The sequence below is a fragment of the Dromiciops gliroides genome, chromosome 4, assembly GCF_019393635.1.
Source record: "Dromiciops gliroides isolate mDroGli1 chromosome 4, mDroGli1.pri, whole genome shotgun sequence".
In the NCBI taxonomy this organism is placed as follows: domain Eukaryota; kingdom Metazoa; phylum Chordata; class Mammalia; order Microbiotheria; family Microbiotheriidae; genus Dromiciops; species Dromiciops gliroides.
The window spans coordinates 94830437-94858395 of NC_057864.1; the positions used below are offsets into that span (position 1 = coordinate 94830437).

At 35.0% G+C, this 27959-nt stretch overlaps 1 protein-coding gene across 2 annotated transcripts in view; it reads right to left on the reverse strand.

Moving 5' to 3' along the window:
- The window catches only part of DENND1B (DENN domain containing 1B), a 327844-nt gene that overhangs the window by 245558 nt on the left and 54327 nt on the right, over window positions 1-27959 (reverse strand). For both annotated transcript variants that reach the window (XM_043962753.1, XM_043962752.1), the window contains exon 3: window positions 1918-1961. In XM_043962753.1, coding sequence (XP_043818688.1) covers window positions 1918-1961 — 44 coding nt within the window. The remainder of the gene's footprint in view (window positions 1-1917; window positions 1962-27959) is intronic.

Sequence of the window (27959 nt, forward strand, 5' to 3'; positions counted from 1 at the left end):
AACATGAATGAACAACAACATAGTAAGAGCTTAATAAATCCTTGCTAATTACCTAGTTGACTAGCATTTCTACCCTAGACAATTCCCTAGTTTCCATTTTGAGCTATATATTTATAATACCTGATAATATCCTGTAAAAAAAGATGGGCTTGTCAAGCAACAAGAGTGAAGAAAAGTCCACATATTCCACTGGTATCCATGAAATCACAAAAGAATGCTAATAAGCCCCCCAGTATCATATAGTGAATTTATGGAAGTAATCATAAAAATCATAAAATTTAAGAGTTGAAAGGAATCTTGGCAGCCATATAGTCAACCCAAACACAAAAGGGATTTTCAAAATACACAACAATTAGGCACTTAGCCTCTGCTTGAAAACCTCCAAAGAAGAACCCACCACCTCTGGAGGCAGCCCATTATACTTCTGGGGAGCTTTCATTGCTGAAAGTTTTTCTTGACATCAATTTTAAATTGTCCACTCTATTTCCAAGTAACAAAGCTCACTCTGCCAGGATTGGAGGAGAGAGAATGAAGGTATAGGACAAACAGAGTAAGTCTAAACTCTCTTCTAGCTGTGTGACCCTGGACAAATCACTTAACCCCAACTGCCTTAAAAAAAACAAAACCATCAGGGGCCATCTCCAGTAATCCTGATATATATCTTGCCACTGGACCCAGATGGTTCTGGAGGAGAGAGTAAGGTTTGTGACCTCCCACTTCTTCCTCACTTAAATCCAATTCAGTGGAAGTCATGACATCACCTAGATGATATGGTCCTCTTTGAGAACAAAGGACAAACAGCAAACTCTCTTCCACCTGAAAGCCCTTCAAATACCTAAAGATTGCTCTTATGTACCATCTGAGTTTCCCCTCCTGCAGGCTAACCATGTTCAGTTCCTTAAACGGATCTCCATATGACATAAACTCAAGGGCCTTCACCATCCTAGCTTCCCTCCTCTTAATATTCAATAGACAGGCTCAGAAATATGACTGCCTACTCATTATGACTATTTTCTACTACCATAGTTTAGATTCAGATAAGTTGCACAGTGCCTCAAGAAGGGCAAACAGGCTATAACATATGTTCATTTGCTCTTTTTCTGCATTAACTGTTTTAAACATGAACTCTTACTAACTGGCCAATCTTTTAATTTATCAAAACCATCATGCATAGGTGTTTAATATATGAAAAACAAACTATCCCAAGTTTATATTATTTAATATTGATAATGATTAAAATGACAATGCATTTATGTAAAAGCTGAAGTAATTCAATGTCTCCATTAGTTATCTCTTCTATTATTTTCAAGTCTCCCTTTTTCATTGTCAGGGAACTAAAACTTAACTATAGGTAAAATGTTGACTGCATTTATAATTTAAAATTTGTTTTCAACATAATTGGCACAAATAGTATCAAAATTCAGTTTGTATCCACTAAAAATGATATCATTTCTGCAGCTGACTAAAGTTTAAATGATTAAAACAAGTGATCCTACACTGTCATCATATCATATCCCTTTAAAGATAAATACATAACAACACATATTTAATGATTCAATTTTGATATAATTTCTTTGGATTAAAAATACATAGAAACAAATATTTATATTTTTTGTATTATCTAAGTCAGCTAAATGGTAGTTTTTTAACAAAATATAAAATACTGCCAATTTTAAAGGAAGAGAATTATTTTTTAAACTTTTTATTTTTATATTCATATCTAAAATTATATTCAATATAAAACATTAAAAAGTGCTTTAGTCGCATCATGCATAATTGTTACTTAAGTACCTACTCATAAAGTCTTTTGTCCCTCATCCTCCCACTCTAAAAAATTTGAATAGAAGTATTATTGTTAGTAATCATTAGAAGTAGTACCCATAAAAACTAGCATTAAAAACAGAATTTTTTTCCAACCTGGTCTCCAAAGTCCTCTGGGAACTTCCATAGTACTACTGGTTCTGTAAATAATTGACAAGTAACATTAATCAGAAACAAAGAATAGGATATTACTGTCAAAGTACATTAATAGTAAAACAGTTATCTTAGGCTCAGGATCTTAATTGTACCAAAGTTAACAAATAGTTTTCTAAATAAATACTTACAAAGCAAATAATATCTTTACATCTATGAAAGTATAATTCTACATTATTTCAATTCCCCAATTTTTCTAACTTTTACTTATCAAGTTAAATGTTTTAACTAAGAATTTCAATGGGCTCTTGAACATTAAAAAAAACACTTTATATGAAATTGATAAGTTATTTCACTTATCAGATGATAATAACCAGAAAAAAATAAAAAAGAGAGAAAGATGTAAGTTAAAATATATAATGCATATTGGGAATGTAATGATATTTTAGCATTGCTTATGGTTCATATATTTATCATGATATACCAATTTACTTACTTCAACTTGTAAAAGAGACTAAAAGTGAAGCAATCATGAGTAAATCTAGTATTTTTTTTCAGTAAACAGTCCAAAGATACTAAATATCTCTCAGCTTAAAAATAACAATTTTATATTGGGATGTAACTAAGGCTTAAATTACATTAAAAGTTCACTCATATAATTTTATGTTTGTACTTCTACAAACAATTCTATAAAGTAACTACCAGAAATTAACAACTTAATTCATCCCTGCTCCTCATTTAGAATCTAAATTTATAGGTCTTTAAAATCTGATTCTTCCACTTATATAACGGAAAGATAAAGTCCTAAAATTTTAACCAGCATTAGAAAATTTCTCTAGTTACTTACCTTCAATTTTTATCTTTCTAAAACAAATTTCAAAGAACTCAAAGTATGTTTCAATGAGGTTAACAAAGGTTAATAAGTTACTTATGAAATGCCTTCAAAACTCTAAGATATAACCAACAGTTATATCAAAAAACACTGATGGACTCCACCTACAAGTTTAGCACCATTCACAGAAAAAAAACATTGAAGAGTCAGAAATATATCTGGACATATAAAGAATAAAAAGAAATGTAATTCTAACCCCTAATTTTCCAAACATAACATTATTTTTTACATGCTCTACACACTGAATTGTAGAATGTTTTAGTTTGTTGTTGTTCTTTTGTCCTATGGATACATGGATTTTCTACATGATGATAAAAAAAGAGTTGGTCCCAGATGATCTATATTATTAGATACAATATTCAAAAAATATTTCAAACATTTCAACATGTAAAAAAGCCTTCTTTGATCCTTTTTTCTCATCTTAATAAGAAGTCATATAAAGTTCATATTAGTAATTAATAACATAGACATCTTAAGAACAATTAAGATAAATTTTCCAAATAATATGATAGCCAAGTGCTATTCAACTGCTTTATTTCTTATTAATTTGGTATGATAAAATTTTAAAGTACATTTCTTGAATTTAAAAAAGAAATAATAATTTCTTACATATGTGACATCTTCCTATATTAATGAAAGATGAGTTGACTGTCTAGAATACAATATCTTTTAGGAGACGTTTATTTGACTTAGGTATAAAATCACATCAGTCTAAGATTATAAATTTTTACAAAATGAGAGCTATTAAAACCAATCTTTGCAAAATTAAGTTAAACAAATGTATAAGAAATATTAAACGTGTATTATCTTTAGAAACTAAACTGAAAAACTAAAAGACATTCTAAACAAATCACCAATTCAATACAATAAGCTTATCACTTATGTCTATTATATGAATTAATCTTCTCCAACCTGAATCTTTAAAATACCGCTTTAGTTCCACCTGATATTCACAACATTTTAGAATATCCTTCAAAACAAATTTCCTCAAATTAAAATTCCCTTAAAACTATTTTCAAGATATTCCATTTCCTTCCTGGGCTTGGGTTTTGTGTGTTTAAATTCCAACTTTTGCCTCTTTTTAACAGAATTGGAGTCGATTTGTAGGATTGTCTTAATGTATCACATACTCTGTTCTCTATTTTTTATACTTCCTATTCTTAAAAAATCATATGACTATAAATACAAAAAAAGCCTGTTAGAAATACAATTTAGTCAAATAAATGCATATATTTCTCTCCTTATTAAAATAAACTTTTCCTTCTTTACCCACCCAAACAAAAATTATGACACAATCATCTGGGTCCATATTTTTAAACAGATTATGTTTGTTAGAGCCTCTGGGGGTTAGATTCAGATAGCATCTGACATCTTTGTGGCAACTTCTCACAAATACTGCAAAGGAAGAAACAAAAGGGTACTAAATCCAAAAAAGGAGGAATAATCCGATTCTGCAACTTTATGCACTTTATTGAGATTTACAAAGACTGAATTTTTTCCCCCTGAGGATTACTTTCCAGACTCTCCATCTGATCTCCCAATGTTAGGTCAATTTTATGCTGATTTTATGGGTGAGAGGATGAGAATTGCTGGAAGAAATAGCTGTTGCCAGTGATGACTGAAGTATACAAGATTTCTCGAATATCCTATGTCTAATAGTGCTTCAAGGATATATATGTCATTATCTTAATTATTAAAAAAAATTCTCATGAATAGTATGGAAAGCAAACTGAAAATATGAAAAGACAGTATAAATTTGTTTTTAGGAAAAATTAAATTGTGCCATTCATAACTAAAATAAGTAATCAAGGAAAATATTCAAATTTATGTCTCTGCATCAAAACATGCATTTTAACTCAACAATGCTTTTAAAATATTCATTTAAGTGGAAATAAACAAGCTGATACAAAGATGTTTCACACATTATCAGAATTTATAAAGAAAATCAATGACAAAAATCAGCTTTTTACATGAACTCAGATCATTTTTGTAATTTGGAAGAGGGTGAGATGGAAAATATATTTCAATGAAGGAAATGGGCATCTTCCACTAGATAATTTTCTAATAAATGTTATTCTATCTTAAATTTCTAAAAGATATTCTCATGTATTTTCTTGTAATGAATTATAGGAATAAAAAGGGTTGGATGAGAGAAATTTCTGAGATTCCTTTCAACTTTGAGATTGTGTGATTTTATTTCTTTTCATAGCAAACAGTTCATTAATATTCCTCAAATAAATACAAAAGCAACAATGAGCTTAAAATATTTTTGTGACTTAATGGTATTACAGCCTCAAGGAAAGGATTTGTTTGCAGAAAGAGTAAGAATTACTTAATTTTAGAGGATATATTATATATTACTAAATGGAATGAACGTTTTTTCAAGTATGATGCAATTATAACTATGGCTGGAGAATATAGTTTGGAAAAAACAGAATTCACTAGGGAAAAAAATTATCCCACAAGATGACCATTATTTCCATTTGTCTATATAACATTTCTGAATTCAAGATGTACATATATGTACACACACACACATATATATGTATATACACATGTATGTGTGTAACATTAAATGTTTCTATAACATATACATGGTGAAACTTGTGTATACATATGTGTATATGTATATTATAAAAGAATCACATAATTTAGAAAATAAAAGGAACTTTAAAGATTATCCAACAACATCCTCATTTTATCTGAGAGAAGACTGAAGCCCAGAAAAATACTCCTTAGCCCAAGTTAACAGAGATAATTAATGTAAAAGATCTAATTTGATGACCTTATATTGTGGGTCAGCAGGATTAGGATTTGTGTCCTCCTCAGAGGTTGGGAGGTTAAATGACTTATCCAAAGTCACAAAGGTAGTAAGGGAAAACCAAGAGTGCCCAATATGACTTTAATAACTTATTCTCTATAAAGAGGATAAAAAAGACTACTGTGTTTCCTCTTTTTCAGACTAAAAAGAAACTGCCAGATTAGAAAAATGCTACCAATATAATACACCTAAGTTTCAACAAGGTATTTAAACTTTAAAGTCCCTCCAAATACCCTGGAACAAGAGATTGAGAAAGGTGAACTAGAGGATAGCACAATTAGGAACTTGTTAGTAAGTTTGGGCTAGGTGGATAACCAACCAAAAGGAGTACTAATTAATAAATAAGGGTCCACGTGTATAGCTCCATCCTCAACTTGGTCCTGTTGAATATTTTTATTAATGATTTACATAAAAGATTAAATGACAGGCTAATCAAATTTGCCAAAGACAAGAAGAAAACAGTGCATATCCACAAAATCTTAGCAGGCTGCAACAATGGGCCACATGATGATATTTAATAAGTATCAATGCAAAGTCCTGAACTTGGCTTCAGACAGTTAAGTGAGGAGCTAATTGATTTATTTATTTTTATATATTTAGATTTTTTGAGAGTTAATTGAAAGTTAACTGAAATAATGAAGTGAGCAGAAACAAGAGAATATTGTACAGAGACAGCAATGTTGTTTGATGAACTGTGAATGACTTAACTATTCTCAACAATACAATGATCTAAGACAATCGCAAAGTACTATTGATGAAATGTACTATCCACCTCCAGAGAAAGAACTGATATTGATGGAACACTGACTGAAGCATGTTATTTTTTGCCTTCTTTCATTTTTTATTCAAGTTTTCTTATACAAAATTACTAATATGGCACAGTTTTACATAATCATAAAAAAGAAAATTAACTGAAAAGATGTCACTAGAAAAAAAAAATCTAAGGAAAGAGATTCCAGGTTTTTGGCAGACTGAAATCTCCATACAAATTAATATTGTGACCTGAAAGCCAAGAAGCTAAAGAGATGATAGAAGCATTTTCTCTGGAAAGGAGGTGATAGGTCACTGATTTTTGTGTCCTGATCATATCCCATCTGAAATACTGTGTCTAGTTCTAGGCATCACATTTTACAAAGCCACTAATAAATAGGAAGAACATGTCTTCAAACATGAAAAGCAATGTCATGCAGAAGGATTAAACTTGTTTTTCTTGGACTCACTAGGATGAATGGATAGAGGTTATGAAGGCAGATTTGCATTCTATATTGAATATAAAGGTGATACGTTTGCAATGATTAAATACAACTGTCCAAAAATAGAATAGGCTATCTCTGGCGGTAGCAAATTCCACATCACTAGTATAAATTGAATTCCTGTTTAGGTATAGGTTAAAATAGATGGCACACTAAGTCTCTTCCAACTTAATGGCTATAACTGCATGGACTAAACTAGTTGGATAAGGCTGCAGCAGGTCCTATGAAATCCCCTACATCAGATAAATTTTCAGGTATTATACAGAGAAAGAAATTTTGAGAAGAGCCTGTAATCTATGGATATGACCCACAGTGGATCTCTGAACTGAAATCATTTCCTTCCTTAAATCCAATGTACATATTATTCTATGGGGGTTGGGGGGACTGGAAGGAGGAACTGCATCATATTATCCTATCTTCTCCATAGAAATTTAGCACATGACTTTCTTAATCAAAAAGCTAAAATTGAAATATGGGAATGAAAAAATATTTTAAAATCAGTAGCAATAATTAATGCCATCACTTTCCATACCTTCTTCCAAGATAGATCAGTTTCTTCCTAGAAAAAATGTGAAGATTCCCAAGATAGATCACATCTAGCTAGGGGTGGAGATACTGCTTTTTTATTGATTATTCTTGAAGCAGAGCTTCAAGGGGTGAATCCCCTTGAATCTCCTTCATCCCCTTCATGAATAATCCATTCCTTAGGGAAGACTTTCAATTTTTTTTAAGATAACTGTTTAAATTATTCATACTTCTTCACTGAAATGACACACAATCCCTTCTTTTCCCTTTAAAATGGCTATATACACATAAAATGTTACAACAGAAGGGTACCTATTTACAGGTCATTTAATTCTATTCCCTTAATTGTAGCAGGAAGTATGAAATGAATTGTATCTCAAAGTCACATCTTGCTAGTGGCAGAGCTATGACTGGAAATCAGATTTCTAAATTCTTATTCTAATGCTCATTCCTTTATGTATTACTTAAGTAAATCCCAAACTAGTTACAATAAAAAAACACACAGGCACCAAAATATTAAATACTGTCTTTAAGTCATAAGAAGTAAGTCATGTCCCACCTTCAACACTAGTTGAATAACCCTGGACACATCAACAGAAATTGGAGTATGAGTATAAACTCTCTTTATACCTAGATGTAGAATCAATTAAAAGAGAAAATTCTGGGAAGATGGATGAAGTAGGACAATGGAAAGGCATACAATGGGTCAAAATAGGCAAGGGAATATTTTCAACAATGACATGTATAAGGAGGAACATAAAAAACACCAAACACATATCTAACCAGTTAAGGAGGTTAAACAGTCATGTTGCCAAGGAAAAATCAGATAAGCAGCTCAAGAGTTCCAATTTTATCCATTGGATGACCATATGGATCCATTTGGATATCCATTGGATATCCATAGTCAAAGATTCAGAGAATAGTCTTCAAAGAATTGGGTAGATCTCTAAGATTTGTTGAACATTGTCAAGAACTGCACACAATGAGAGGAATGAATAGACTGTGATCTGTAGCTGGATAATCCATCCAAGTTATCAGTCACCTAAATATAATATACTTTTCCAGTCTAATAGGTGTTGTAGTTGTTTCTTAAAGATCAAAGTATCAGTGGCTTATTACTCAGAAGACAATGAAAACATACATCATGCGGATTTTATTTTTAAAATAATGCCAAAATCATCATAAAGAGGCATTTTAGTGCCTATAAGGTTTAAAATACTTTGTTGAGATTTTTTATAGGTTTAAGATACTACTCTGCCCCTCTGCTCTATTTCTTCCAGGCTGATTCTTTGACTCAAGAACTAAATAATCAAAAAATAGAATAATGTAAATTTAAAATAACTATTTTCACTACAATCCATTTAAAAAAAAACACATAGCTAAGACATTGCAGTCTAAAGACCCCTAAACCCCTATAATGGAATAAAAAATTCCAGCAAATCTATCTGATCAAATCACCTGAAGAAATGCCCATCCCTTTAAAAAATCCAAAAAAATATTATGAAATAAAAAAGAATGAAACTGTTTTTGATGAGATAATAGTAAGAGATTCTGCTTGTTAATTATTCGTTCATATTATAATTTTAAAAGACTGTATCTACTACAACATTAACCCAAAAAAAGGGAGGGAAATAAAATGTTAAAGAATACATTTACAAAAATATGTATATGTGCTTTTTCAAGCTTTCTTTCTTTGTAACAGAAAGCACACACATGTGCTCTTTTTATCCTATGTCCAAAGAAGACTCTCACTACCAATCAATTCTCTTCCCAGGCAATTAGGATATATCTTATATCATAGCATTAATACAAAATAAAGCAAGAGATTAGAAGCAGTGTCATGCTGTGAAATGAATTTTGCATTAGGAGTCAAAGGACCTGGATTCAAGTTTTAGTTCTCTAATTTGCCATCTGTGCCTCGGTTTCCTCATCTCTAAAACTAACAAGACTAGATAAAAGGTTCTTAACTTTTTTCATCATGAATCCCTTTGGCAATCTAATATATTCTATTGACCCCTTCTCAGAATAATTTTTCATTTTTTAAAATTCTTAATTGAAGGAAATGTTAAATGTGTTATAGGTTAGTAAAACTAAAAAGGTAATATTTTCCATCCAAGTTCACAAACTCCCTGAAATCTACCTATGCACCCCAAGTTAAGAATCCCTGGAATAGATGGAATCTGAGGTGTCTTCAAGTTCAAAATCTAAACTACTACTTTATTCATCTCTAAATTTGTAGCATCTCAGTAGAATGTTACTGGATGATAGTTTCAATAATTTCAAACTCTAATCATTTCCTCAAAATTGTTTTCTTCTGTAAAATACCTAATGCAAATACACATATAGAAAATTATTAATTTAGGAGGGGATTTTTAAAACATTTACAGATTAAATGCTTATGCATTAATATGCATAGATGCAAAAATAAAGAAAATTATTTTCATCACAATTAAGACCAAGAAATGTTATCTAGAGATCTGTAAATGACATGTTCTTTTATTTAATTTTTTTGATCATTTTACTCGGGCAAATCCCCTTCAGGAAAACAGAAACAAAACACAATGCAGATGATTCTAGTTATTTTTATAGCCAACTGCAAAAATGACAATAATAACTTTCTATTTTTTGCCTACATGTGTGTATATGTGTCTCATATACATGTTTAAGTGTGCATTACACACACACACACACACACACACACACACACATATGCATGCCCAAAATGCCAAAGATAAGTTTCTCAGTCTGGAACTTTGCATGTCCCTAAAATTTCACTATTATGAGAGGCTTAAATAACAATTTATTACCTACTGCTAAATTATGGCTGTTACTTCGAAACTTAAGTCACAACTGGGTAAGGGTTTTAATGGAGAATTCTAGCTTTTCTTCCTTCTTTTTCTGTCAACAACTAATTTGTTAAAATCAGGTCCACATAACCAAATAGTTGAGTTTTTGCTTGTATCTTTGTAATTTCTAGCTAAGGAACATGATAATAAAACAGCTTCAAAGACCCTTTTTAAAAATAAGTAGTAGGGTTTGTATAGCTGTTTTCTTCTACATCTTTTCCCATTAAATAAGACCTATTATAATAAAGAGGGGGAAAAAAACCTCATCAATCACCTGATGGAGTAATTCAAAACTTAACCAAACAAGGCTAATGGGTGAGAATTGAATTGAAAACACCTTGACAAAGAAAGCAATTTCTTTTCTTCGCACTCTTCTGAAGCTGTGGGTGATCACGGTAATCGAACCATCAACAGTGAGGGGCCATCTGTCCCAAGGGCCTTCCATGGAAGTTTAAAAAAAAAAACAGGAGTGAGGGAGGAGGAGAGAAAGAAATGCTGTACCACAGATGTTCAGTCTTGATTGAGCTATGACAGCAAGCTTACAACTGAGAATCAATGTTTTGACATTTTTCAGATAGCAATCTTTGAAAGTCAACACAAAAGTTATGATAAGAACAGGAAAGGAAAATAGGTTAATAGGTTGTAAGTAGGAAGATCACTATTTTTTTTTCTGAAACCACTGATAGTCCTTTTAGTCAGCTGATAGCATCAACATATCTTAGACTGGATTATACTTCAAATAAAAGGTACAGAGGAAAACAAAACCATATTGGAATTAGCTCTGAGGCTGCCTCATGCTAAGTATTAAGACTGGTACAATTTACTTTTTCCTGTTCATGCACCACCAGTTATTTTCCATTTATCCGAACTATAAGTATATTGTCCCATCAAAAGAAATTATTTAGTTTTTTGAATACTTTATGAGTAAAGCTTAACTCCATGAAAAAAAAAACAGTAACAAAAACATAAGCAACATAAAAGCTTATAAAATATTAAAATTGCTTAAAATAATTGTCTGATTATTTAACTTTTAATGGAAATTTTGACAATAAATGATATCTTTTCATCAATTTAAACTTACTAAACTTACTGGGTTTCATATCAAGTTAGTTTCAAAGATTAACCACAATAATGGCTATGTACATTTTAAAGTTAAAATTCACAGAGAACAATTAAGGACAATGGAAAAAATTTTTAAATCTTACTTTAAAAAAACTAGTTTGTAGTACAATAAAATATATACAACTAAACATAATACCTACTGACAAATAATACTAGAATATGAAAGAAAAAGGTCAAAGAAACTAATTCAGAAGTAGCAGGAATGATTAAATGCTAGCTATTGTATTTAATGTCAGATTCCAGAAGCAGAGAGAAGAATGTTCACTTAAATTTAAGGGAAGAGACTATTTAACAATTATGTGATAAAGAAAATGTTTTCCAAAGGAAGAATCTATTAAAAAATTACAAATCTTTCAAATTTTCTTTTACCATACAGAATTCTATGAAATATTATTGTACATAACAACAATTTTACAATGATCATATACATACTGCATAACCCCTTAACCCCTGCTAATCTTTTCTTTGAAGTACAACACTAGCATTTGCTTTATAGGTTACTATACTGTATTGGATTTTTAAAGAATATAGTTTTTTATCCCAAAGGAACATAGTCTTTGTATCATGTTGTACAAAAATCTAAGTAATAATAATAATAGTATTAATAAGCAATGTTATGGGGGCAGCTAGATGGCACAGTGGATAGAGCACCGGCCCTGGAGTCAGGAGTACCTGAGTTCAAATCCGGCCTCAGACACTTAACACTTACTAGCTGTGTGACCCTAGGCAAGTCACTTAACCCCAATTGCCTCACTAAAAAAAAAAAAAAAAAAGCAGTGTTATAATGAGAATCTACAGTATCCAGTAATCCAGAACTAAAATTGAGATTAAGCAGTTATTAGCTATTAACAGCAGCAGCAGCTAAGAAAAGAAAAGGCACAGAGACAAAAAGCTCTTTAAAGAATGCAGACTAGATAAAGGAAAGTGAAATGGGAAAAAGAAAGGAAGAATAATACTCTGCTCCTCAACACTGAGCAGGTCAGGTCTAGGAATACACTGTGATTGAAAGTGAAATGGAAGAGATGGGCTAAAAAAAATATTTCTACCACCAATTTCTCACACTAAATCAGAGAAATTCTAAACTTTCCAAATGCCAATTCAGACTTGTTGATTCTTAAATATTAGCCAATAGATAATAACTAATAGCTTTACATGGGAATGTGTGTGAGTACACATGCATTAAGAGCTGGCCTAGTACAGAGAGAGGCAGCGGGTAGCACAGTGGATAGAGTGATGGGCCAGAAGTCAAGAAGACCTACATTCAAATTTGGCCTAAGACACTTACTAGCTGGGTGAAGCTGGGCAAGTCACTTTATCTCTGTCTGACTCAGTATTCTGAGTAAAAATGGGGATGATAATAATACCACCTATTATTAGGATAGTTTTGTTTACATTCTCTTTATCTTTCTTGAGTCTACTTCTTTAGGTTTTCCTTACCAATCCTCCATATTCCTTTAAGTCCACCTAAACTGTCCTCCACCTTGCTTCCCTTACTTCAAAGAAGTAGAATCTGGACCTGGAGATTGTTTCCCAAATTACCTTCAGTTTGTCCCAAACTTTGCTCTTAGGGTTTTGAGGATGAAGTAAGATAATAATTACAAAAACCACCTTGTATAGGGCTTGGCACATAGTAAAGTTAAGCCAATTGATAAGAATGGCAAATTGGTGAAACAAATAGTAAATTTATCCAAGACTGAAGAGGTGAGTGTAGCTGTAGCTATGGAGTTGTCGAGACAATAGGAAGGTAATTTGAATGAAGTAATCAAGGTATTAAGATATAATAATTAAGGGGCAGCTAGGTGGCATAGTGGATAAAGCACCGGCCCTGGATTCAGGAGTACCTGAGTTCAAAGCCGGCCTCAGACACTTAACACTTACTGGCTGTGTGACCCTGGGCAAGTCATTTAACCCCTAATTGCCTCTCAAAAACAAACAAAAACAAAAAAATATATAATAATTAGTTGTAAAAAGTTTTAACCAAGTATTTAAGGTTCAAGTATAAACATCACTGGGAGATGCCCAAAAATAAAATTCTAAAGACCCAGAGAGGGAAACAATTCCAATTAGGAGGGGGGAATGTGGTTTGTCTTAAGAGCCCAATCTGGATTTTAAACCAACTTACTTTATCTCACCCTACCATGTATTGCCACTTTATGAAGGTTTTGGTTTAGATGTCCATTTTAAAGGCATAAAAAAATTCTAGAATGTACTGATTCATTCATTTGAAAATGTATTAAACAGCTAGTTTCCATGGAAGACGGTTGCTGGAGATGTGGCAAGTGAAGAAAATTTTAAGCCAATTAAAAAAGAAAAAAATGGAAACAACTTGGAAAAATTTGGACTAGTAAAGTAGTTAAAAGTTTCATTTGGACAGGATATTTTAAGCAATTTCAATAAATAAGGATGGAAATCTCAACCATTATGGAGAAGGGGAAACTGTGCATTGACTTGCATCTAAAGGGTAATCTTTATGTTTCTGCAATAGCCAACTTAGCTAGTAAAGGCTGATCTCCCTTAGAGATGAGAAGGTAAAAAGACTCAAAGAATACCTGTCAACATTCTAAGTTGTTAGGGAGAATGAAGAGCTCTCTAAAGAAAACAGATGTGAGACATACATCAGTGAGAAAAGCTAGAACTTTAAGTAGAGGAAAGACTAGCACTGAAGTGTTACACAAAGGAGAAAGGAAAGGAAAAGGATAGTTGTGCTATTAGAGCTTAAAAATAAATTTAAAGTTCTTCCTGAATAGAAAAGAAATCGAATCTCTGAGAAGAAAGAAGCTTCTTGTCTTCCCAAGTATGTTAATAATAGATCCACAGACGCTACCAGGTAGAGATCATCCACTAAGGGGAAGAAGAAGAAAAGAGCAATAATTTGTTGTTCAGTCCTTTTTCAGTTGTGTAAAATTCTCCAAGAACCTATTTGGGGTTTTCTTGGCAAAGATACGTGGGGACCAATTTTTAATTGGGGAGAGTTAGCTAAGCAGCTCGCCGCAATATTGGGGGCAAGGAAGGAGACCTCAGTCTCCCTCAAAACAGAACAGGATTTATTTTAACAAGAACGAACTTAAAAAAACACACACACAAACAGAATCAGTAGGATCAAGGGGAAGGAAAAAAAATGGGGAAAGGGAAATTATATAACCTGAAAAAATACCACCGCCCAGGAATCAGCTGAGAATACACAGCAGAACTCCTGTCGCCTTCCAGCGTCCAGCTAGAATGTCCAATTCTCCTCCCCCAATCCCAGAAAAACCCCACACAGCCCCAGCCAATGGGATGGCTGCTCTGACAGTCACACGACTGCCTTCACTAGGCTTCCGATCATTAGAATTTTGCCAGGCCCATGTAGGCATCAGGGAGTGGTGATGATGTGAGGTGCCAGTGCCATGGCAACAGTTACAATCAGTGGGTGGAGCACCGTGTGGTTTGCGGAGCCCCAGGCCAGTGCATGCCAAGGCATAAAAAACTCAAATAAAAATTAATTCTTTACAGATACTGGAGTGGTTTGCCATTTCCTTCTCCAGCTTATTTTACAGATGAAGACACTAAGGCAACAGGATTAAGTCACTGTTCAGAATCTCACAGCTAGTTAAATGTCTAAGGTCAAATATGAACTCAGGCAAAGCTTTTTTACTCCAGGCACTGCACCAACCAGATGACCAGAGCAATAATAATATGAGATAATTCTCTCACCAGGGGTATAGAGGTAGCTATTTGTCTGTCTGATAACAAAAACAGAGATATTTGTTGTCTTCCTCAAGCTTATATGCAAAACATAAAGGACAGACCAAAATTTATCTAAATGGATTTACAGCTATCCACTTTTGGTGAGTCAAGAGCCAATTGTTTTGCAAATCTAATTTGCAGGGGAATTTCAACTAAAAGGGATGGGAGAGCAAAAAAGATTGTACCCCCAAAGTTAGATACTATACCCTCAAAGAAGGAAGAATAACAGCTAAGACATCCAGAAATTCATAGGAAATTAAACCCAAGAAAATAACCAAACCCATGTTTTTTACTGAAGTAGTAAAACCTAAGACTTCAAGTGTCTATACATAAATTCCCAAAGTGTAGGCAAACAACAGGAAGAATAGGTCCTAACACAAGGGAGCAAATTTGACCTCATAGCCATCACTGATTTGGTTGGGTGAAGGTCATGACTGGGCTGTAGCTCTGAATGGGTATAACTTATTCAAAAGAAATAAAATGGGTAAAGTTAAAGATGGAGAATAGCATTCTATATTAAAAGGATATACTCATGCAAGAAAATCTAGGCATGGAAAGTATTTGCGTGATAATCAAGTGAGGGAGAAAGATAAGTGATTCTGTCTCTGGAGTATTACTATACATCTCAATAGAAAGAAGAAATAGATGAGTTTAAGAAACAGATCATAAACCTGGCACAAAGGCATAATTAGGTAGTGATAAGTAATTTCAATTTTCTAGACATCTGCTGTATCTCTCTATTTTGGGTGTGATTCTTACTAACAGATAAAGAAGGCTTAGAGAAGTAACTTGCCCAAGCTCAGAAAGGCAACGAGGAATAGAGTCAGAATGGGAATCAAGGTCCTCGGACTCTAATATCATATTTCTATATACCATGCTCTTATATATGTGTTGTGTGCATCACCTTCATAGTTCTCTCTCTATAGAGATAAAAGATGAAATAAGCTTAATTTGATTCAAATATTTATTAAGCACATAAAAAGAAAATAATGTGTTATGTAACAGACACAAAGGTGGAAAATAAGATAGCCCTTGCCTTCAAAACAGGCATTTTTAAATTTGTCCTAATATACATATAGCATTTAATAAATTATTGAAATGAATTCTACAAGGAAGAATATAACACAAGCACAAATAAAATGTGTCTAAAACCTCTTAGTACAATTTTAATAACTTTAATAGTTTAAAACAACAAAAAATGGGACATCCTATATAATACAAAACAAAGTGTGGCATTGAGAGAGGAAGATATAGCAAAAAATGCAACAGCAAATTTGAGGGGAGTAAAAATATTCAACTGGGAGGCATAGGGCAATGTGGTTACGGGGAAGCTTCTGTAAGGATGAAACACCACCTGAGAAGCTGGATATTGAAAGAAGCTAAGACCTCCGAAAGATGAGGGTATGCATTCTAGGCATGGGGAACAGCCTGCTCAGATACATACTAATGACAAAAAGAAAGGCCCCATATATACCAAAATATTTATAGCATCACTTTTTGTAATAGCAAAGAACTGGAAACAAATAGATTGCAAAAAGACTAAACAAACTGGATCACATGAGTGTAAAATGGTGTACTCTGCTGTAACAATAGTGAATATGATGGATACATGAGCATTGAAAGACATATCAATTGATGCAAAGTGAAGTAAACAAAACCAGGAAAACAGTCTACATGATGCCTACTACAACACAAAAGGTAAGAGCAACAATAACAACAAAATGAATGAATGTTATTTAATTATAAAGACTAACCTTGGCACCAAAAAAATAAGAAAACATCCCATCCCACTTCTTTCCAGAGATGGAGGATTATAGATGTGGAACACTGTATATAACATCAGAGTTTTTCAATATGTTGGTTAATTTTGCTGACGTTTTTTCCTTCCTTTTCTAATCTTTATTATAAAGGTTGGCTCTCTAGGAGTAGTTGAGAAAAAGTCAGTAGGAAATGTAAATGAAATAAAAAGATGATATTTTTAAAAGAGTAAGGAAAATTCTGTCATAAAGAATTTAAAACATTAATCATATTATGAATTTCATACATACAAACTAATTATTTTCCCTGCCTACAACCATCACCATTAGAGGCCAGCTCAGTCACTAGTTATTAATATCAGTCACTACTTCCATAATCCTGCCACTACTAGAGCCCCTAACTCTGCCAATTACTGCAAAAAAAAATCTACCTCTTCCAGAGCACCTATCCCTAGTACAATTCCCACTGCCACTGGTCCCACATCTACCACTAACAAAGCTCTACCCCAACTGAAACCACTGGCCTCATCATTACGGAGATTTCCACTGTTGGGCCCCAGAAATTCTCTCCCGCACTTCTACCTCCAACTGCCAGGACATGAGATGAGAGGGTTAGATTTCCCTCTTTCAAATCCTCTAATCCTCTCTCCATAGGAGCCTGCTAACACCTGCCCCTGTAAGGATGCCAGGGCAGAGAAAGATGTTGTTCCCATAATTCCAATGTTACTACACTCAGGAAGACTGAACAATTGATCTGTGAAAAAGGAAGGCAACAGATGTTACCAATAACTCTAATGAGAGCATTAAACTCCCTCCCTACTCTAGGGCTTCTTATAACCAGCCTATAAAAGCTAGACTAATCCAGGTTTCTTGGTTAGTGGTTCTAAATTGGCCCTCGTGTTCCAACACTGTGTTTTAGGAAGGAAAGCAAGAGATCCAAAGAAGACCTTTGTGGGGCAAAATAGAGTCAAGTTATCATGTTTTCATTTCTCTGTGCTTTGTGTACCCCTGGGGAAAGCTTTCTGCAACATGCTCAATGTTTTAAAGTAAGGCATACCCCAAAGGGCTTTGGAAATGATGAGGCTGCATTACACAAAGGCATCAAAAGCCGTGTCCAAGAAAACATCTTCCCATTCTCCTGAGCATGCCTATTCCAAAGGTCACAAAACAGTGACAACAATAGCATACAAAAGAAACTGTTCTTCTTTGCCCTCTAACCCTAGAAGACCTGATGAAGGCCACACATGAAACAGGTGAAGAGCTGAAAGGAGGAGATGGTTGACTAAGGACTAGAGGAACTCTTTGACTAACTCGTGGTACATGTAGTAAGAATGTTCCCTAAGATGACAATGATGGTTCTACCCGTGCCCCATTTGTAGTGGCTTTGTTGCTGCTTGAAGTTACTATTGTTTCTCCATTTGTGTTCAAGGAAGAGAAACTGGCCTTCAGTTTTCAGACAAGAAATCAAAGCTACCTATAATCATATGAAAAAATGCTCTAGATCACTATTGATCAGAGAAATACAAATCAAAATAACTCTGAGGTATCACCTCACACCTATCAGAGTAGCAATTATGACAAAAAAGGAAAATATTAGATGTTGCAGGGGATGTGGGAAAACAGGGACTCTAATACACTGTTGGTGGGGTTGTGAAAAGATCCAACCATTCTGGAGAGCAATTTTGAACTATGCCAAAAGGGCTACACAACTGTGCATATCCTTTGATCCAGTAATACCAATCCTAGGTTTATATCCCAAAGACATACTAAAAAAAGAGAAAAAGACCTATTTGTACAAAAATATTTACAATAACTTTCTGTAGTGGCTAAGAATTGGAAATCAAGGGAATGCCCATCAATTGGGGAATGGCTAAATAAGCTTTGGTATATGATGGTGATGGAATATTATTGTGCTATAAGAAATGACAAGCAGGATAATTTCAGAAAAGCCTGGAAAGACTTGCAACCAAGAAAACATTGTGCACAGGGACAGCAATATTGTTTGAAGAACTGTGGATGACAACGATTCTCAGCAATACAAGAATCCAAGACAATCCCAAAGGACTAACGATGAAGCCTACTATCTGCCTGAAAAGAAAGAACTAATATTGAATGAACACAAACTGAAGCATTCTATTTTTCACTTTCTTTCATTTTTTTCTTTTATTCAAATTTTCTCCCTGAGCAGAGCTTCAGCTGCCCCTCTCACTCCACTTCAGCTGCAGGGGCCTCTGAGCCAGGCTAAGCTGCACAGACCAAAAACCCTGAGCCATGGGTGTGGCACGGCACAGCCCACACGCACAGCAGAAAGGCCCATGAAAATCCTCAGGGATGCCTGGGTCTGTTTTGCCCAGTCCCAGCTCACAGTGCGTGCAACACTGGGGTCGACCAGCCCAGGGGCGGCCAGCCCAAGTTTCACCTGAGAGAACAAGGTTAATAAAAAGGGATGCTAGAAAGTGAGAGGGCGGGCAAACAGAAAAAGGAGGTCAGTGAGAGAAGAGACAATGGGGGTTCGCAACAGGACAGAGTTAGGGGTTTTTCAGTTTGTCTCTATGGTGCTGAGAGGGAAGTTAGATAGAAAGGGGGAACGCTAGAAGAAGTTCGGTTGGTACGGAAATGGAGGAGAACGCTAAGAAAGTTCTGGGCAAGGAGAACATGTCCAAGCAGCAGCAGCGGCCAGCATACCAATAGGAGAGAGGTGGCAGAAAGTTTAAAAAATTGACAGGTTGTATTTTAATTTTGTTATCCTTTTTTCTACATTTAACTCTGTTTATTCACCTAAATAAACCCCATATTTACTTTAATTAAAAGAGGCATTTTAATCCTTTTTTTTCCCCTTATCAGTCTGAGAGGAAGTTGGGGAAGGAATGGTCCATATTATATTAATAGCAGTCAGATAGCCAGCCAGTCAAAAGTCTCCAGATTAGGCCCCAGCAAGTCAGTTATTCTTACATTATACAAAATGACTAATATGGTAAGGTTTTACATAATTGCACATGGATAACCTACATCTGACTGCTTACCATCTCAGAGAGAGGGGAGGGGAGGGAGGGAAAGAGACATAAAATTTAGAACTCAAAACTATAAACAAAATGTCTATTATTTTTTAAAAAAAGAAATCAGTCTTCCAAAGTCAGTATAAACTAGCATTTAAGCACAAGGGTAAACCCAATTTAGGGGAAATCATGGGAAGGGTGGCTCTAGATTAGGCAACTCCTCTGCTGGTGCAGGGGAGGTAACTGCTGGGTAATCATCAATATTCAAAAGAGGATTTACAACTCTTTTGGAGGATCAATTGGGCCCTATTTCCCCATATAAAAAGTGAGGGGGTGTTGACCAGATGAACTCTAAGTTCCCTTCCACATCTCATTCTATTGTCCTAGATCCCAGGGAAAAGACGATGATGGCAGTCACACCCTGGCTGCAACCAAGGCAGGGAGATGCAACTTTGGTAGCTTATACTAATAAATTCTGCCAAGTGGGACCCATTTTAGACTGGAAAGAGGTAATATTGAATAAAGTACTTAATGCAGGACTTTGAAACACTGCCTTCTACTTTTCCAGCATATTTACACTTTAATTTACCACCATCACCACCACCTCTGCCTGTGGAATCTTTGATCCAGCGGCACTGGCTTCCTTGATGTTCCTCACTCTATCTCCTGTCCACAGACATTTTCACTGGCTCTTCTCTATGCCTGGAATTCTCTCCTATGTCAGACAATGCAGTCCCCAAAGATGTGGCAGTTATGGAAATCTATGCTACCAGTGTAGTATCTCTGATCTTTTAGCCTGGTAGCATCAGTAAGCCTAGAATGGAATAAAAGACCTTTAGAAAAGCAAAGAAGCTCTAAGATTAGAGTCTTCCAAAATAGAGTAGCCTAAACAAGTATTAAAAAGAAGAAGCAAGAAACTCAAGAAGTTTCGGGGTGTTACAGTAAGGGCTTCCCTCACATAATGTTTCAGGTAATATTTACTTGGAATCAGGCAGGAATGAGCTCTAATTGATTCTGGAATTGGTGCTGGTGCTGGTAAAATCATGTGTCCATTCCAAAGAAAAACTCCAAGAAAGAATACCTAAAGTAAAAGGAGACCTCTTGGCCAGAAACCATTCCAGGCAGGCAAGAGTTTACTCAGAGCTGGTCATTTTAAGTCGGACACATTGACCCAGGGGAAGGCTCAGTTTCTAACTAAATTGAAGATGAGTTCAATGTGTCTTCCCAGACCTCAGCCCTGAATCCATCTTAAATCCACTAATCTTGGATCAGCTAAAGTCTTGGGTCAAGGTAACCCTGTTAAGAGGAACCCAACTAACAGTCTTCACATCACACAAATGGTAATTTAAAAAACTGATTAACAAGAGTAAGGGGAAGGTCCCTGTAGACTACATTTTTTAAGTTAAGATTATGCCTCAAGCAGGAAAGCCAAATTAAGAAAGGAAAAATGCAAAGGTCTAGCCCTACTAGCAGGACACTAAAAATACAAATGAGGTAGAGATTATAAATATATTTTTCATTAATATTAACCAGCAGTTCAAGAGAAAGACAAGAATGATGAGCAAAGGAAAGAGTGTTCGTCATGGCAACAGTGATGTATGTGGTAGAGGCTTGTAGTTCTATAGAAAAATTAACTGTAGGAACAGTGGCCATTCAAAAACAGGCAATTCTAAAGACCACAGCATTCACACAGAAATTAAGGAAAGATATCTCTGTCTTTGTTAATTGCCTTCCCTACTCCCCAAGTACAGAAAAGGAGGCCAAATCACCCAACTTCTATCAGGGAAAGTGAAAGGGTAGGATGGGTCTTAAAGGATATTGTTACCACAATGAGGAAGTTAAAGTAATTGATCTGTGGAGGAGGAAGGCAAAGGAGTTGACAATTACTCTGGAAGCATTTAAACATGTAAAAGTAAGCTTCTAGAAAGAGACCAAAGATTAGACAAAATCATGTGGGAACAGGATGACATACATATCATCCCCTACTAGGGTTGCACCAAGGACATATTTAGTTAACTTAAAAGATAAAATTACATCTTAATATTTTATTCAACTGTATAAAATTATTTTATTTACCTATGCAATAGTTCCACAGAACAGTAAATATTAAAAAAGTAGAAGAATAGCTATGTCTCCCAGAGCCATCTCTATCTAAATTCCATCAAACAAGATAAAAAGAACAATTTCCTGTAACAAAAATAATAATAGTTTTATACCACTTTAAAGTTTGCAAAATGCTTTACATAACTGATCTACTTCAGGCTCACAACAATCCTGTCTGGTAGGCACTACAAGAGATATGATCCCCATTTTAGAGATGAACAGATTCAGAGAGATTAAGCCACCTGGCTGTGGGCATACAGCTTACAATTGTCAAAGGTAAGATATGAATTCAGGTCTACCTAACTTGTAGTCTAACATTATGTTTAATATATCATACTGTCTCTCCAAAGAACACTATATCCAGCATCTAAAAATATTTAAATGAAGACAATATTAAACCTCAGGTCAACTACTAACTTGTTAAAGTTAAAGCACTTGCAAAACCCTTTCAACAAATAGAGATCTAAATAACTGGAGAAATAAAATCTCATGAATAGAACATGTCTATAATAAAAATGACAATATTACCTAAATCAATTTACTTATTCTGTGCCACACTAATCAGACTACCAATTAATTACTTTGTAGAGCTGGGGAGGAAATTCATCTGGAGAAATAAAAGATTAAGAATATCGAGGGAATCAAACTGTGCATACCCTTTGATCTATCAATACCATGCTAAGTCTGTAGCCCAGAGATAATAAAAAGAGAAAAGGACCTACACATACAAAAATATTTGTAGCAGCTATTTTTGTGGTGGCAAAGAATTGAAAACTGAGGGGATACCCATCAAATGGGGAATGGCTGTTTATCCTTACAACAAACCTATGAAGCTAAAAGAAACTGAGGGTCAGAGAAGTGAAGTAACTTGCCCCGGTCACACTTTTGTCAGAAGTGATATTTAAACTCAGGTCTTATATAACTATGTGTTCACTATTCCCTTATATTACATAGCTTCTAATTTAAATGCGTCTACAAGTTAATACAAATTGAAGGCATTTTGGATGGTAAGCATTTATAGAGATAAGATCAAAAGAGAATAAGGGATTAGCTCATTCCAACGAAACTTATCAAATTTTATTTGTATTTCACAATGCTGTATATTCAATTTTATGTTTCAATGTAAGGAACAAAGGCAAAGAGAATATAATTTTATTCTAGAAATGGCTAAAATCAAAAACTGTATTAAACTATAACAAATAATAAAACAAGAACTCAAAGCATTAAATAAAGTAAGTCCTCTTGAGGGATAAAATACTTTCTTGACCATCCTAATTGTTAGTGTTCTTTACTCCTCAAATTGTCTTATTTTATTTATTTTAGTAAATATTGTATTTCCCCCTCCTCACCCATCAGAATGAAACCTTGAGGTTAGGAGCTTTTTCATTGTCATTGTAGCTCCCCCCTTCAGCACCTAGGACAGTGCTTTGCACATATTACAATGTTAATAATGTTTGACCAATGAACTGAGTGAGGAAAGTAATGACACTTTGGGCTCAAAATAAATCATAAATCATAAAAATTAGCAAAATCGGAAGCCATGAAAAAATAAAGAAATAGAGATGACTTTAGCCAAGTTGACAAAAGTGCTGACTAATCACTTCCCTTCATATGAAAGTGATGCATGAATATGGACCATGATGATCTTTCTATAATTCATACTTGCAAGCTAACTAACAACAAAAAAAAGAAGATTCCTGCCCAGTTTATTATGCAAACAGTGATGAGAGCTACAAAGAAGGACTGATAGGAAAATTATACATTGTTTAATTTATTATCATTAGTTCACAGAGAATATACTATTTATTTTCATTGTCTTCATCAGTGGGTCTCCTCCCTCCAATCCACTGATACTCTGCCCTGGACTCATTCCCCAATAGATAGCAAATTCCTTTCTCTTCATTCTCTCAATTCCTTAATGCTGAATTATCCCAATCTACCCCAACACTATACTCCCTTAGTGTCCACTCCCTACAATGGTTGAATAGAGAGAAGGGGAAAGATATGAGAAATAGTCATACCTCAGCACTCCTTGACTTTGAAACCCTTGGAATTCGATATCTGATGCATTTCAATGACAAACAAATGCTTCAGCACTTGATGCTTGCTCTGCACTCATCACACTTGCTAAAACCGGTATGAGTCAAAACATTGCCTACATCCCATTTCTCCAGAAGAAACAATGACCCGTGTGTTAATTTCATAGTAGCTTGTGTTCATTGCAGAGCACCACATATTTTACTGTGTACTTTCTTGTGCTTTTCTCATTTTCCCAAAATTGGAAAAATTCCAGATCACAACACCAAGTCCTAGGAATATAATCATCCCCTCCTTTCCCACTTGGGCTTGGATTTGCTTCTGAACAGACTTTTTTCACTTTAGATGTTCATTGAATCACTATGGGAAAATCTAGTTTTACTCTGTGACATTGGAGACAATAACTTCTGAGTAGTCAAATGTCATGATTAAAAACTCTTGTCGGGCAGCTAGGTGGCACAGTGGACAAAGCACCGGCCTTGGATTCAGGAGGATCTGAGTTCAAATCCAGCCTCAAACACTTCCTAGTTGTGTGACCCTGGGCAAATCACTTAACCCTCAATGCCCCACCAAAAAAAAAACCTCTCTTGTTCATCCCTGAGTACACTGGTTTGGCCCTTCTGTTGCCTGAGGAATATGAGATTTCTGGGATTTGGTTAGTGTCTTTTAGTGTGCAAGTCGTAACAAAACATTAGATTGAAAGTGGAGCCCAATTAGGCTCATGGAGATCCAAGCCCATAGGAAAGGGCTGGCACACCCCAAATGAGAACCAAGATGGTGAGTTGGCATCAGGAACAAAGGAAGCAGGGTTCCCCGCACTACCTCACAGGCCCAATTCCCCACCAGCTATCTGCAGTGATGCAGAGAAGTTAGGGGGAAGTGGAGAAGGATCAGAAAACAAGTGGTCTAGTCATGGCTGAAGTTCTACTCTCCCTGAAAACAAGCAAGAGGCAACAGACACAGCCCAAGCTGCTGTCAGTCACCCAGGGAACTTTCTGAAGCCCTCCTCCTACTCTTCACAGCTGCTATAGCCTGCCAGTTTTACACTCTTCTCTTTCACCCTCACCAAGAGGCTTCTTAGTTCTTCACTTTCTGCCAACAGAGTGGTATTGTCTGCATATCTGAGATTGTTATTATTTCTCCCAGCAACCTTAATTCTGGCTTTTGATTCATCCAGCCTGGCATTTCACATAATATATCCTGCATATAAGTTAAATAAATAAGATGACAATATACAGCCTTGTCATACCCCTTGTCCAACCTTAAACCAATCACTTGTTCCATGTTCGATTGTAACTGTTGCTTCTTGGCCCACATACAAGTTCCTCAGATAACATGTAAGATGATCTGGTACTCCCATATCTTTGAGGACTTCCCACATTTTGTTGTGATCCACAAAGTCAAAGGCTTTAGTGTAATCAATGAAACAGAAGCAGAATTTTTTTCTGGAATTCCCTTGCTTTCTCCATAATCCAACAATTGCTGACTCTTTGAAAACCAGCGTGCTCTTCTGATGATTCTTGGTCCACATAATGTTGAAACCTAACTTGCAAAAAACTTAAGCATAACCTTGCTGGTTTATGAAATGAACACAAATGTTTGGTAATTTGAACATTCTTTGGCATTGCCCTTCTTTAAGATTAGATGTAACCTCATATTTTCAAATCCATTGGCCACTGTTGAGGTTTCCAAATTTGCTGGCATATTGACTGCAGCACTTTAACAGTATCCTCTTTTAGGATTTTAAATAGCTCACCTGGAATTCTAGCACTGCCACTAGCCCTACTATTAGCAATGCTTCCTAAGACCCACTTTAGTTCATCTTCCAGGATGTCTGGCTCTAGATCAGAAATCACACCATTATAGTAATCAGTGATGTCAAGATCTTTCTGTTATAGTTCTTCTGAATATTCTTGCCACCTCTTCTTAATCTCTACTATTTCTGTTAATCTCTACCATTTTTATCTTTTATCATGCCTATTTTTGTATGAATTATTCCCTTGATATATCTAATATACTTGAAGAGATCTCTTGTCTTTCCCATTCTATTGGGTTTTTTCCATTTATTTGCATTGTTCATTTAAGAAAATCTTAAATCTACTTGCAATTTTCTGGTATTCTGCATTCAGCTGGGTATATCTTTCCCTTTCTCCTTTCCCTTTGCTTTCCTCATTTCCTCATTTTTATGTATAATCTCATAAGGCAGCCATTTTGCTTTCTTGTTCTTTTTCTTTGGAATTCTATTTGTTGATGCCTCCTTTATAATACTGTGAACCTCTGTTCATAATTCTTCAGGCACTCTATCTACTAGATTCAATCCCTTAAATGTATTCCCACTTCATATTTATAAGGATGTTATTTAAATCATACCTATGCTAATTCTGATTTTTCCCTTTCTTCAGTTTTAAGTCTGAATTTTGCAATAAAAAGCTCATGATCTGGGTTAGTGATCTCCAAGTCTTGTTTTCACTGACTATACAGAGCTTCTCCACCTTTTACTGAAGAGTATATAGTCAATTTCATTTCAATATTGACCACCTGGTAATATCCATATTGAGTTGCCTTTTGGGTTGCTGAAAAAGATTTACTATGATGAGCAAATTTTCTTAAAAACTTCTATTAGTCTCCACATTGCTTCATTTTATACTCTAGGTCAAACTTTACTTGTTATTCCAATTATCTTTTGATTAACTACTTTAGCATTCCAATTCCCTATGAGGAATATGACATCTTTTTTGATATTATTTCTAGAAGATGTAGGTCTTCATTAAACTGATGGTTTCTTTGGCATCAGTGGGTGGAACACAGACTTGTATAACAGTATGCCTTGGATATGAACAGATATCATTTTATCATTTTTTATATTACACCTCAGTACTTTTTCCTCACCATTTTATTGACTATGAGGGTTACTCCACTTTTTCTTTTTCTTTTCTTTCTTTTTTTTGCAGGGCAACGAGGGTTAAGTGACTTGGCCAGGGTCACACAGCTAGTAAGTGTCAAGTGTCTGAGGCTGGTTTTGAACTCGGGTCCTCCTGAATCCAGGGCCTGAATCCTGCGCCACCTAGTTGCCCCCACTACTCCACTTTTAAGGTATTCATGCAACCTCTAGTATTTGTAATGATCAAATGAAATAAATTCATCCATTCCCATACATTTAATTTAACTGACGTCCAGATGTCAATGTTTAATCTTTCTATCTCCAGTCTGACCATATCCAACTTACTTTGATTCATACATCTAAGGTAATAAATCTAAGTAAATGAAAGGATAGTGATAAAGTAATATCTTACTGAACACAAAAAGGGGTGAGGGAGGGGAAGGAAGACTTCTTTCATTCAGAAATACAGAGCCAATCAAGGGGTGCAGAGGCAGCCATGAGATGAGGCATGTAAAGAAGGTGAAACCTTCTAGATGGCAACTGCACAGATGGCAGTACATGAGTAGAGGTGAGGTTATAACTGCCTTGAGAGATATAAGTAGAGGCAGAAGGGATGAGGGTAGGGACTTACACAGATATAAGATGTGGTGCATGGGAAGCACTGGACAATAATGAATGAAAGGGGTGGTATGACTGTAATAGAAACAGACACAGTAATTGGCTTTTATAAGGAGGGTGAGATGTGACACATTCCTACCCCTATGTTGGTTGATGACATATTCTTGGGGTCATGACATAGGACTTCACTTTGAGAACCGATAATTTAGGGAACCACCTCAGTACACAATCTTCTCTATCAATCACTTGCTCCCTTATCCTATTAACAATTATCCCTCCCATATCATGACTTTCCCCATCACAGCTTCAATATAGCACGACTTGGCATATGAAATTAGATGAGAATTTGAACGGAGTTTTGTGGAAGATGCAGAGTTCACTTAGAGGCCAGCAGACAACACAGAACCTGTGGCCAAATACTTAACCCAAATTTTACAATAAGGTGCTATAGGGGCAGTTAGGTGGCAC